The 14,401-nt window shown below is 37.0% G+C and overlaps 1 protein-coding gene across 6 annotated transcripts in view; it reads left to right on the top strand.

Annotated features, from left to right (window-relative positions):
• The window catches only part of COL24A1 (collagen type XXIV alpha 1 chain), a 421,092-nt gene that overhangs the window by 262,590 nt on the left and 144,101 nt on the right, over positions 1–14,401 (top strand). For all 6 annotated transcript variants that reach the window (XM_062191650.1, XM_062191653.1, XM_062191654.1 and 3 more), the window contains 3 exons: positions 8,069–8,122; positions 8,403–8,447; positions 8,556–8,600. In XM_062191650.1, the coding sequence (XP_062047634.1) occupies positions 8,069–8,122; positions 8,403–8,447; positions 8,556–8,600 (144 nt within the window). The remainder of the gene's footprint in view (positions 1–8,068; positions 8,123–8,402; positions 8,448–8,555; positions 8,601–14,401) is intronic.

The raw sequence follows: 14,401 nt of genomic DNA, 5'->3' as shown, positions 1-14,401 counted from the left end.
TACTTTAGGAAGAGAACCAGCAAATGGAAAATTCTCTCTCCTTTCTCTCTCTCTCTCTCTCCCTACCTCTCTCTCTCTCACTCTCTCTCCTTCCCTCCCTCTCTCCTTCCCTCCCTCCTTCCCCTTCCCTCTCCCTCTCTCCATCCCCCCCCCCTCTCTCTCTCTCTTTCTCTCTCTGCCTTTCAAATTAGTAAGTTAATTTGTTTTACTAGAAAATCTTCTCTTTCTTCAATCCATCCTCCGCTATGGCTGTGATCCTGATACACTAGACCCATCATTCTCAATGATTCTTACCAAAAAAAAGAATATTTGTCTCACTGACTGAGATGAGTGGAAATGCTATCTGCCTAGGGATTCCTGTGCCAGACTTTCTCTGCCACCCCAAAGGCTGAGGGAGTCCACGTTTCCAGCACATCTGTAGTCTCTGTGGCACATGTGTGTCACAGTATGCTGGAGGGGAAGCTCTGCCGTGAGCACATTCGCACTGAGACCACACAGAGAACTCTCATTTTGGTACTAGTACTGATCCACTGTCTTTTCTGTGACTTAACCTGTTGTCCAATGGCCATATGAACTTCCTAGCTGATAGGGACACTCCCCAAGGAATCTCCCAGCCCCCACCACCACTTCCCTCCTGCTGTCCATCTACCATTTGCTAGTTTCCTGTCGAAAATTCTGGTAGAACCACAGTGGATACAAGCTTAACTCTCCCTTAGATATAGATCACATGGATTTTACAGCTTAATGACTTACAGTCTAGTAGCTTTGGAAGTATCACGCAATATTAACATTTCCCAGGGGACTAGAAAACCTCAAGTAAGCAACATTGTTCTATCATCCCAAAAAATAATCTAAACACTTCAGTATCATGAAAGCACTTCTGTTTTGTGAAGGTTATGTAATCCTGCCTTTTATGTAGCTGAAAAAGAACATGATGGATGGACAACTGCATTCTTACAGAGATTCTTAGTGGGAGTCATGGCATACATACATGTATTTGTGGGAGCCATACATGTAATGTATCCTTTATATTTTATCCTTTGTTTATCTTTAAGATGCTAAGCTTTGTTTCCACTTACCAAGTTTATCTGAGGAATAATTAAGTACAATAGTTTAATATACCAAATCTAATCAATATAGTACACAAGATCTTGGCTCTTATGTAGATAATATATGCTAGCAGAGTCTACTCCAATACCAGAAAGATAGTGGCTTGGTCTGTTGTGTCACTAGGAATCAGCAATTGTCAGGCGTTGCCCGTGACAAACTCATTTAACTCTTTGGAGTTAGGAGATGGATCTGTTAGATCAGTGTATTCTTCTGTGTTCAGCTACACCTAAACAGGACCGGTGACACACAGAGCAAGCTAAACCCATTTGCCTTCTTGCCCGTAAGTTGGGCCTTTGATCATGAGATACCTTTAAGTATTGTACTTGTCTTCAGATGGGTGGTACAGAGACTTAGAAACGAGGAAATCTTATTCTGACTATGCTCCTTAAGATGTAAATAGGATGGGGACAGATTAAAATAAGTATATTAGAAATATATAATGTTTTTAGGTTTTCTATGGAAGAATAAAGCAAATATGACTACAGGAATTCTGAATGTTGGCCCCTTCAAAAAAATGCATACCATAGCAGGGAAAGCAGCCACCAGTAGTATGTGAATTTAGATTTCATGCTTCTAATACCGAGAGCATTCCAAATGATAAGGCAAAGCTTACCCTATGATTTCTTCTTGTAAAATAAAAATTATGACTAGAAAGGAATCAACTTTTTCTCTGAAATCACTGATAATGTTGGTTTTTGTTTAAGAGAACATTTTGTTCCAGCTGTGTAAATCAAGAGCCAGAAAAGATTGCTAGGCATAATTAGTTAGGCATGTGAATGACTTAAAATAAATAGAGGAATCAAGCAAAGATAGACAGATATGGTTAAAAGGAAACATAAATATACTGAGTCTAACTTACAAAAACATTTATTCCATGAATAAGGATTTTTTTCCATCTTTCGTAGATACTAATCCTATTAAAAGTTATTACAGGGATTAATAGAGATGGACTTGGAGTTCTCATAAAAGTCTTCCTAAATAAATGAGCACGCAGTTTGTGTTAATGTTTTAGTTAATCACAAATTTTAATTTTAGCATTTCTATAAAGTAGCAATACCGTTTCCTATCATCTAATGCATGTAGGATTAAATAGGTCATTCATGAGTTTGACTGGCTTTTTCAAATTGTTGCCTACAACTCAAGTAACTGTTACTTTAGGAAACACTTAGTTTATATACCTGAGATATCAGAAATTTAGTCTTTGAGGCCATACTGATAGATCAGTGTGGCCCAATTTAGCTTTCCTAAGAGGATAAAGAGGCTGGCGCCGTGGCTCAACAGGCTAATCCTCTGCCTAGCGGCGCCAGCACACCGGGTTCTAGTCCCGCTCGGGGTGCCAGATTCTGTCCCGGTTGCCCCTCTTCCAGGCCAGCTCTCTGCTATGGCCCGGGAGTACAGTGGTGGATGGCTCAAGTGCTTGGGCCCTGCACCCCATGGGAGACCAGGAGAAGCACCTGGCTCCTGCCATCGGATCAGCGCAGTGCGCCTGCCACAGCGCACCAGCTGCAGCGGCCATTGGAGGGTGAACCAACGGCAAAGGAAGACCTTTCTCTCTGTCTCTCTCTCTCTCACTGTCCACTCTGCCTGTCAAAAAAAAAAAAGAGGATAAAGAAAAGATAATATATTTCTATTTAGCCAGCATACTTTCCTGAAGAGAATATCATGAGATATTTTAAGTTACTTTAAAAAATATGCCAAATTAGGTGCCAATTACAATGGTATTTGCCTAGTTTTCTTCAAGCTAAAGCTCGTGTCCTAACACTTATTTTGTCCTAGGGATCAAAGCAGGTATCTATACTAACCCATGGTATAACTTCTGCAAGAATTATCAGAGTGAAGCTCAGAGATACTAGAGCAGGCATCATGGTTCAGCAGATTAAGATTCCTCTTGAGATACCCACATTCCATATCAGAGTCCAGCTCAAGTCCTGGCTCTTCCACTTTGGACGCAGCTTCCTGCTAATGTGCCTGGGAAGGCAGCAACTGATGACCCAAATACTTGGGTTCCTACCACCCACTTAGGAGACCTGGATGTAGTTCCTAGATCCTTTCTGGCTTTGGCCTGAACTAGCCCTGGCTGTTGCAGGCATTTGGGGAGTGAACCACCAGATGAAAGAGATTCTCTCTCTCTCTCCCTCTCTCTCTTCCTCTCTCTCTCCCTCTCTCTCTCTCGCTCTCGCTCTCTCGCTCTTGCTCTCGCTCTCACTCTTCTTGACCTCTCTTTTTCTTTCTCACTCTTCCTTTCAAATAAATAAAACATAGACTAAAGAAACTTAAAGAGGTTGATAAAACTAAGCTTTTGAGTGAATTTTCTTTATCTTTGCCTGAAACAGGAAGAATATCAACTTTTTCCATAGTTATCCCAGTCTTAAACTTTTAAGCAGCAATGTTGGGTTTTATAACTTGCATTAATGTAATTGCATTACATAGTCCTTTTCAAGAAACACTAAATGCAGTTATCTTTATCACTGCTGTAGGCATAGAAACTTTTTTCTTTGTTCCATATGTATTCTTGGCCTAGTAAATGAAATAATAAATGTGAAAGTGTTTTTTGAAGTGAAAGTGTTTTTAATGTAAAGCATTATAGAGTGAGTAGGTATCATTACTATATATATTCTCTAATTTTGGATGACACGCCTTTCAATTATACAATCAGCATTTTACTCATGAATGTTTGATATTCATTTTGTAAAATTCTAAGTATCAAGTCCTCTATTCCAACCTTAATTCACTTGCTAGCAGAATTAACTCATTTCAATTTAACATTTGAAAAATATTATATAGTTAATAAATCAGTTATTCAAATCATTTGGACATTTAAATTTGAGCAACTCACCTAATACCTGCAAAATTTTTTCTCTATCTTGAAAAGTTGATTTTGAATTAGTTCAACTGCAATAGTGGGTGATTTACATGCCACAGCGAGAAACTGGCAGTTAATATGGGACTTCTCTCCGGCTAGATGTAGTCTGGCCTACATATTGATCTAGGCAGCCACTTAATCTGATTTTATACAAGAAATGGAATTCCTTTGCCATCTTTGAGCCAAGCAAGCCTTTAAAAATTCTGAATGATTATTAATCTGTGTTTGGGAGACTGTTAAACGCTTACCCTTATAGCTGTTTCCGTTTAAATTTAGCATAACTTCTAACTATCACTGCTTCATTGCAGTTGATTCTTAAGAGTTGAACTCATTACCTTTCACCATTGCTTCTTCTCTGTCCCATATAAACTTGTGTTTCCAATTATTTTTCTATCAATGCCATTTTCAATACCACATAGTAACAAAATACCCAATAAAAGGTAGAATTTCAGCTTACAAAGAGAGTTTAAAGTTCCCAGTTACCAGTAGACACATTTTCAGTTTAGATATCGCTTGTTTTCTGATGTCTTTTATACTATTTTAATTTAGTTTAGTTTTATTTGAGAGATAGAGAAGTAGGGAGTGGAGGGAGAGAGAGAGAACAAGTTACCATTCACTGATTCACTCCCCTAAATGCCCACAGGGGCGCCCCAGCTATGGCCAAAGTCAAAAGATGGGAACCTAATCCACATGGCAGGCACCCAGTTACTGGGACCATCACAACTACCTCCCAGGATCTGCATTTACAGGAAGCTGTAGTCAAGGATCAGAACCAGGAATCAAACCCAACTACTCCAAGTGGACATGGGTATCCTAACCAGCATTTTAACCAGTAGGCCAAAGGCCCCATCCATTGGTAGTATTTTAGAATGTCAACCACTCATTCATTTTTTAACTCTCTCAGCCTTCTTATTTTGTTACTCAAAAACTAACATTATTTTTTACAGAACAGTAAGAGGAATATAAGGCATTGAAGATGGCAGAGGCAGATAGTTAAGACAGGCTGCTGAGATTTTAAGATGAGGGTAATTATTAGAGCAAAGTGCCAAGGGAGCTTCACACTTAAAACTTTAGAGTCAACCTTTAATCGTTGCTCTTTTTTGTATCTTCTGTTACTCAATTGTTAAATATTCCAAGCATGCCCCCACTTCAGGAACTCTACACTTGCTGTTTCTTCTACCTCAATGATCTTGCCTGTTATTTGCACGGTCTGCAATGCATGGTCTTCAAATGTCTAGCCACACATTTCTTTAGAGAGACTTCCCAGACCACTGTATCCAAAATGGTATTCTCTACCTTATACACTCTCCATTCTTTTAATCTTATTTATTTTTCTTCGTTATACTTAACCACCGATTTTTATTTTATACTTTAATTTTATGTGTGTATTTGCTTACTTATGGATGTAGACACTTTCTTTTCTCCATAGCATGTTCTCTGGGTTTAAGATAATCTGTGGTTTGTAGTGGGCACTCAGTAAATGTTAAATGAATAATCCACTTCGAAATACTGATCTATTAAATTAAGTCCATACTCTCCTCAGCTTGATCTTCAAGGTCTTGTACAATAAGACTGTGATTTAGTTTTTCAGTCTTTTACAGGAAAATATGGCAGCAAAGGAAGTTGGGGACAGATTATGGAGTAAATTGAATGCAGACTGAGAAGTTGTGGGGCCAAAGCTATGGCTTTAACTTTAACAGGACCAGTGGAGCTATAGATCTTCAAAGAGTATGACTGTTCTGTCCAAATCCATGAATGTGCCCAAGAGGATCAAGGAATACAGTTATCCTAAGAGTATCCAGGAAGAGATTCCTATGAAAGTAAACATCTTTTAATAATGTGAAGCCAAGATAAAATAAAATTAAGCATCTTTTAAAAATATGAAGCTAAAACAAAGCATATCACCTCAAATGGAATACAATAGTAGGTGCTGACACCTAGGATCCTCCTTCACATCAGCATGTTGTACTGTGGGATTTGTAGAACTGTTCTGTAGAAAGCTTTCATGGTTCCCTTTTACCAAGTGATTTAAGTATAAACTCCTGGCATCACCTTTTAAATCCAAGTATTCATTTCTGCACTTATTTCTTAACACTTCTCTACATATAATCAGTACTCTGACAAACAAATTACTTTTTCATTCTTTTGATGTCTTCTATCATGCTTCTGTACTCTTTTCTTCTACTGTCCAGCTGTCTGGAGTTCCTTCTGTTGTGCACAAGTCTATGAGAGCTTGATCTCCACCCACCACAGTACCTTCATTCCTAGACACACCTGAAGGCTGTCTCTGAATCCTCTTTTTGGCTGTTTAGATGCTTTATCTTTCTATACATTATAGCCATTTATATAATTTACATTTTCATTAAAAGCTTCATAATGAAGAAACTTCATTATGCCCAATAACATTTTCTTTTCTTTTTTTTTTTTTTTTTTTTTTTTTTTTGACAGGCAGAGTGGACAGTAAGAGAGAGAGACAGAGAGAAAGGTCTTCCTTTTGCCGTTGGTTCACCTTCCAATGGCCGCCACGGTAGGCGCGCTGCGGCCGGCGCACCGCGCTGATCTGATGGCAGGAGCCAGGTGCTTCTCCTGGTCTCCCATGGGGTGCAGGGTCCAAGGACTTGGGCCATCCTCCACTGCACTCCCTGGCCACAGCAGAGAGCTGGCCTGGAAGAGGGGCAACCGGGACAGGATCGGTGCCCCAACCGGGACTAGAACCCGGTGTGCCGGCGCCGCAAGGTGGAGGATTAGCCTAGTTTGATACAAATCACACTTAGCACAGTTCACTTAGAGGCTGTAGAATTAAGCTAAGCTCCTTAAAATAAACTTTAAAATCATGAAGAGGGGCCGGCACTATGGTGTAGTGGGTAAAGTCTCCCTCTGCAGTGCTGATATCCCATGTGGGCACCGGTTTGAGTCCCAGCTGCTCCACTTCCGATCCAGGCCTCAGCAGTGGAAGGTGGTCCCCTGCACCCACGTGGGAGACCCAGAAGAAGCTCCTGGCTCATGGCACTGGATTGGCTCTGCTCTGGCCAGAAGAAAGACCTCTCAGACCTCTCTCTCTCTCTCTCTCTCTCTCTTTCTCTCTCTCTCTCTCCTGTGTAACTGCCTTTCAAATAAATAAATCTTTTTTAAAATAATCTTAAAGAGGGGCAGGCACTGCAGCATAGCAGATAAAGCCTCTGCCTGCAATTCTGGCATCCCCTATGGGCTCAAGTTGGAGTTCCAGCTCTCCTCTTCCTATGCAGCTGTCTGCCATGACTTGGGAAAGCAGTAAAATGGCTCAAGTCCTTGGGCCCCTGAACCCACATGAAAAACCCAGAAGAAGCTCCAGGCTCCTGGCTTCAGATAATCCCATCTCTGGACATTGTGACTATTTGGGGAGTGGACCTGCTCATGGAAGATTCTCTCTCTAACTCTGCCTTTTAAATAAATAAATAAATCTTTAAAAAATGAAAAAAAAATCTTGACGTTATTTAGGCAGTGTGACTATTCTGTCATTTTTCTAGAGAATGACTCTTGTTACTAACTATTGAATGAATATTAAGAAGTTTTAGATTTGCATGATATTGCTAACCGCATCTCTGTCCTTTCTATGCCCTATCCTCTCCTTGTAACTACTATCAAGCAGGTACATAGCAGGTGCGATGCAGTCAGCACTTGTTTTCTCATAATGTGAATAGAAGAGCACCACTTCAAATATGTGAACCTTTAGAAGACTGTTAAGACAAGCAAATCTGCCACTTTTAGATTAATTTAGAATTCTCCCAGGAATAAATCCCAGCTGGCTCCTGACTAAATGACAAAGTAAACAATATCCCTCAATAACAAACCTGTATTATTGCCACTTTAACAACTTAGCTATTTTTTTGTTATCTGACTTAAGATTAAGCATTAAATCTTTAAAAACATGAACTTAAATCTTCCACACAAACAGATTCAGCCATATGTCCGACTGTATTCTTTTCCACAGCCAAGGCTTTGAAAACAAAGAGTTTGTTGACTAAGGAAGGGCCAGGTGTCATCTGCGAAGATACTTACAAGTTTAAAAAAGAAAAAAGTAAACATTTGAGATGACAGGATTGTTTCCACCCTTAGGGACCTAGAGGCCCAGACGGTCTCCCAGGAGAGCAAGGTTTACAAGGTGCCAAGGTAATCATTGATTTCCTCATTTCAATACAGTTAAGTTTTGTTGAACACATAGGGTCTACCTATCCAGAACATGAGGTATTTCCTTACAAAACTACGGTACTAAATTTTCTCCTTGTCTAAGTATGAAACATCTATAGAGCTTTTACAACTCATACAGAAATGTTTGCTTTTCAATATTGAAATATATAGTTGCTGTTTTATTTTTTGTGAATGTATGCTAGCATGTATGAAACCATAATTCAGATTCTTACTAGTTCATCTGGTCTTCATACTTTGTTAGGGTGAAAGGGGAGATCAAGGAAAACGAGGCCCTCCTGGTCTTACCGTAAGTAATAAAAAATTTCACATTAAAGATGAAGATTTAAAATCTTCCCCAGTTTCCCCTGTTGTTTGGGAAGGGGCCACTTGACTTGAGCATCATTTTCTTGTTTAGGGTAAGACTGGAAGCCCTGGGGAGAGAGGAATTCAAGGAAAATCAGTAAGTAATGAAATATAATCAGACTGTGTACGATTTTTACCTGTTTGGGATGGGAGTGCTTCCACAGTGTTTTGGGATACTTTTGACAAAAAGAAATTATATATACTTAGAGTGTACTGTATATTATCTTGACATAATATACATTATAAAATGAGTATCTGCCTTATTCTCTGACACAGCTGTTGTCTAGTATTCAGTATGTTAGAATAAGCAAATACAATTTTTTATTCCTCTAGTCATTAGGTTATGATTTTATTTTAGCAAGTTGTTGACCCATTCTGGACCTTGTTTGTACCTACTGAGAAACTATTATAGTTGATATATAGTAGTTGGGTTAACTATTACTTAATAATTTTTATGAGTTCATTTTTATGTAAATTCCATTTCAAAAAATGTATAAATAATGAGACATTAATAAAACTGTCACACCAAGAAATTCTTTCAGGCCTCTTTCATAGTTTCTTTTGAACTCAGCTTGAGTGTTTTTTAATCTTCAATGTTATAACATACTTTCCCATAGTGCTAACCTAAGAACATTTAATATTTTATATGTTAGCTATTTTCTTACCATCAAAAATCTTACCAGAATTATACAGTTTTTTTTTTCCCCGAGAGGCAACAAATTCTGTTGGCAACAAGTTCACTAAGTAAGGGGTGAAATGTTAGTAAAAAGAAAGATACATATATATGCATATATTGACATATTACGTATTTGTATATATGGGAGACAAAAGTTCAGATGTGTGGGATTTTTAATTTCGTCAGGAATCATTATTATGCATGACATTTCTATTTGTCATATGCATGTATATGTGTAGTTTAAAGTTACAAAATCTCTTAAGAAAAATAAATTACAGATGAAGAATCAGAAAAGAATATGAGAAAAATGTTTTAGATGCTACAGTAAATGTCACTGATGTTACTGCATTTGCTTATTCCTTTTTGAAATCTGCTGCCCCCTGTCTGTTGTTTGCCAAAATGTCATATTTGACACTGGTCAAACCTAAAATATTAGAGACAAAAAAAAAAAAAAAAAAAAAAACGATGACTATGTCCAGGGAAAGATTTTCTGTGTGTCATTGCATTATTAATTAAAGTGATCTTCAAGAAAGTTCCTTGAGCATTAACATTCATCATCTGGGATACTATTATATTATTGAAAATGTTGCTTTCAAAGATTCTGATCATTTTGCTCTACTGTATACAAAGCTAATATGTTGTAATGAGGGGAGAAATTCGGAGCTCCTCAAGTTCAGTCTTCTCATTATTAAAAATATGAATCCAAGGGAAATAAACTTAATTGCTCATTCTGTACATGTTCACCTTACTTAGCATTTCATCTTTCTGCCCATTGGGAATGCATGGATTAATGTGATATTTGATGTCTAACTCCTTCAATAAAATCAACGATACTAGAGTCACTTTGTAGCCTTACCTTATGGCAAGCAAGTATCATAGACTATTGGAAGAGTAGAGTTACCTTAGTGGACAACATGAGTTGAATATTAATCACAAATTTGTAATAGTTGTCTCAAAGTTTATTTAATTCTACACATACATTAATCCTCCTTGACTGAAAAAGATTTTGGAGAACAGAGTTAACAGTCGAGGAAAAAAAACGTCAGACAAGACCCAGATATTCATTTGATTCTTTAGAGTAATCTTAATGTCTCCAGTCACTTATGTACTTACAACAGGCAGGCATTGCTATATAATGGAGAGATCTATTGGAGGCGAGATTGACCTTTGCTCTAGTGCATATTCCTGAAAACTATTTAACCTCAATAAAATTAGCTCTCTGGGTCAGATTTCCTTGTCTGTGAAATAGATAAGATCTCTAAATTTTCATCCTTCCATTTCCCAGTATTAAATGAAATCAGCAGCCTGTATAGTGCCTGGTAGTCCAGATACCCAGTAAAAGTATATTTTTAGACAAACACTGTTCCTTATACTTGCCTTCCATCTTTACATTAGCTGTGACTGAAAGGAAGGGACAGAAAGAAAGGCTACAACCCTTTCTAATGTTAAGAAGGTAAAGTCCAGATCACTGTTTTTGGTTTAGTAAATCATATAACAACTACAACAGTTGATAAATTACTGATTTTCTTTTGCTTTTTTTAAAAAAAATGTATTTATTTATTTGAAAGTCAGAATTACAAAGAAAGAGGGAGAGACAAAGGGAAAGAGAGAGAGAGAGTGAGATTTTCCATCTGCTGGGTTACTCGCCAAATGACCACAATGGCCAGGGCTAGGCTACTTCAAATCCAGGAGCCAGGAGCTTCATCCAAGTCTCCTTCATTTCTGCATGTGTATAAGCTCTTGGGCCATCTTCTGCTGCTTTCTCAGGTGTATTATCAGGCAACTAAATCAAAAATGGAGCAGCTAGGACTTAAACCACTGTCCATATAGGATGCTGACACTGCAGATAGCAGCTTAACCCTTGCCAGCCCATACACTTACTGATTTTCTAAATAGATGTTCCATCAATTGATGAGATGGGGGGTCTAAAAAATTTCTACCTGTGATTTTTTTTTATTTCTCTATTTCTCTCTTAATTCTGTCAGAATTTTGTTTGATGTAGTGTCAACTTCTATTATAAATGTTTTCACACTTGCCATTATTATGTCTTTCTGATCCTTTTATTATTTAAAAAAAAATCCTTTTTATCTGGATACTAATTTTTATGCCTGGTAATACTGTTTGTTTTGAAATCACTTTACCTGATATTAACCAAGAGTCTCTCCAGTCTTCCTAGGCTTAAAGTTTGCACGGTATAACTTTCAACCTGTCTATGTCTTGATATTTAAAGTGAATATTTTATAGTTGGGTCTTGCTCAATTATTCATCCTAAAAATCCCTGCCTTTTAATTAGAATTGTTTATCCATTTCCATTTAATATAATTATTAATATAATTAGATGTGTGGCTGCCATTCTATGATTTTATTTTCTTGAATTTCCTTTTGTTATTGTCACTCAGTGTTTCTGTTGGCAGTGAATCATTTTGAGGATTCTATTTTAATCTGTCAGATTTTTGCTATACTTACTATTTTAAGATTATGTGAGAGGTCAGCAAAGTTTTTCTATAAATTGTCATAAATATTTTATATCAAATTATTAATATAAGTGTAAGAAACTTGAAACCATATGATTTCATTTACCAACACTATTACTTACATTGTAATAATTTTATGTATTACATCTATATATGTGGGTACCTCACAACTTCATGGAATTGAAAAATAAGTTTATTTGGGGGCAAAAATATTTTGAAATCCTATCATAGTTGTTTCATAATATGTATTTTTCATGATTTTTCATAGATACAACTCTTTTATTTATTTATTTATTTTTTATTAAACTTTTATTTAATGAATATAAATTTCCAAAGTACAGCTTATGGGTTACAATGGCTTCCCCCTCCCAAAACTTCCCTCCCACCCACAACCCTCCCCTTTCCCGCTCCCTCACCCCTTCCAATCACATCATGATTCATTTTCAATTCTCTTTATATACAGAAGATCAGTTTAGTATATATTAGGTAACGATTTCAACAGTTTGCCCCCATATAGCAACACAAAGTGAAAAAAAAATACTGTTGGAGTACTAGTTATAGCATTAAATAAGAATGTACAGCACATTAAAGACAGAGATCCTACATAATATTTTTTTAAAAAATTAATTAATTTTCTATGCCATTTCCAATTTAACACCAGTTTTTTTTTTCATTTCCAATTATCTTGCTATACAGAAGATTGATTCAGTATATAATTAGTAAAGATCTCATCAGTTTGTACCCATGCAGAAACACAAAGTGTAAAAATACTGTTTCAGTACTAGTTATAGCATCACTGCACATTAGACAACACATTAAGGACAGATCCCACATGGGATGTAAGTACACAGTGACTTCTGTTGCTGACTTAACAATTTGACACTCCTGTTCATGGCGTCAGTAATCTCCCTAGGCTCTAGTCATGAGTTGCCAGGGCTATGGAAGCCTTTAGAGTTCGCTGACTTTGATCTTATTCCGATAGGGTCATAGTCAAAGTGGAAGTTCTCTCCTCCCTTCAGAGAAAGGTACCTCCTTCTTTGATGGCCCCATTCTTTCCACTGGGATCTCACTCACAGAGATCTTTCATTTAGGTCTTCTTTTTTTTTTCTTTTCCATGGTGCATAGATACAACTCTAAGAACATGTTATTCCTTTCTTTTCTCCATCCCTTCCCCCCCTTGCACTCTCCTTCTTCATTCCTTGTTTGCTTCTTTCCTTTCTCCCTTTCTCTCTCTCTCTCTCTTTTTATGTGTGTGTGTCTCTCTCTTCCTTTTTTAGTTTTTGAGATAACATTTTTAATTAACATTACAGGAAGGCTTAATGCTCCACCAAATAAAGAGTTCAACAAGTAAAAAGACACTTGTTCAGCAGAAATGTAATTAAAGGCTATAATTAGTAATCAAAAGAGTTTGCAAAAAACATACAAAAAACTAATAGCCTTTATATACACAAACAAATGCCTGAAAAATAACTTGTAATATCAGTACCATTCACAATAGCTACAAAAATATATAAATACTTAGGGATAAATTTAATCAACAATGTGAAAAATCTGTATAATGAAAATTAAGAAACATTAAAGAAAGAAATAGAAGACACCAAAAATGGAAAAATCTTCCATGTTTGTGGATTCAAAGAATTAATATCATCAAAAATGTCCTTACTACCCAAAATAATATATAGAGATTCATTGTGATCCCAATCAAAATACCAACAAAATTCTTCTCAAATATAAAAAAAAAAGATGCTAAAATTCATATGGAAACATAAGAGACCACAAATAGCTAAAGCAGTCTTAAACAACAAAAACAAAACCTGAAGCATCAAAATACCATATTTCAAGACATACTATAGGATAGTTATAATGAAAACAGCATGATTCTGGCACAAAAATAGACATGTTGACCAATGGAACAGAACAGAAGCCAGAAATCAATCCACACATCTACAACCAACTAATCTTTGATAAACAAGCTAAAATCAATCCCTGAAGAGAGGACAGTTTCTTCAAAAATGGTGTTGGGAAAATCAGATGTATGTACACAAAAGTGTGAAACAAGACCCCTACATAGCACCTTATAAAAAAAAAAACTCATAATAGATCAAGGATCTAAATATACAACTTGATACCATCAAATTACTAGAGGAAAACATCAGGGAAATTCTGCAAGACATTGGTATAGGTAAAGACTTCTTGGAAAATATCCCAGAAGCACAGGCAATCAAAGCAAAAATAGATAAATTGGATTATATCAAGCTAAGAAGCTTCTGCACTGCAAAAGGGACATTCAACAAAGTGAAGATGCAACCAACAAAATGGGAGAAAATATAAACTATGCAACTGATAAAGGATTAATATTCAGAATCTATAAAGAGTAAAGAAGCAAAACAGCAACAAACAATCCAGTTAAGAAATGGGCAGGTAGCTGGTGCTTTGGTATATTTGGTTAAGCCTCTGCCTGTGGTGCCAGCATCCTATATGGGCACCAGTTCATGTCATACCTGCCCTTCTTCAAATCCAGTTCTATGCCTGGGAAAGCAGTAGAAGATGGCCCAAGTGCTTAAACCCCTGCACCCATGTGGGAGACTGAGAAGAAGCCTATCCTAGCTTTGTATAGGCTCAGCTCAAGTAATTGTGACCATTTGGAGTGTGAACCAATGAATGAAGACCTCTCTCTCCTTCTTTGTATCTCTCTATCCCTGTGTGTGTGTGTATGTGTCCCTCTTTCTGTCTGTAACTCTGCCTCTC

The sequence above is a fragment of the Lepus europaeus genome, chromosome 5 (assembly GCF_033115175.1).
Source record: "Lepus europaeus isolate LE1 chromosome 5, mLepTim1.pri, whole genome shotgun sequence".
NCBI classification, from domain to species: domain Eukaryota; kingdom Metazoa; phylum Chordata; class Mammalia; order Lagomorpha; family Leporidae; genus Lepus; species Lepus europaeus.
The sequence above is the reverse complement of the archived record's forward strand: the minus strand, read 5'-3'. Positions and strand labels throughout refer to the sequence as shown.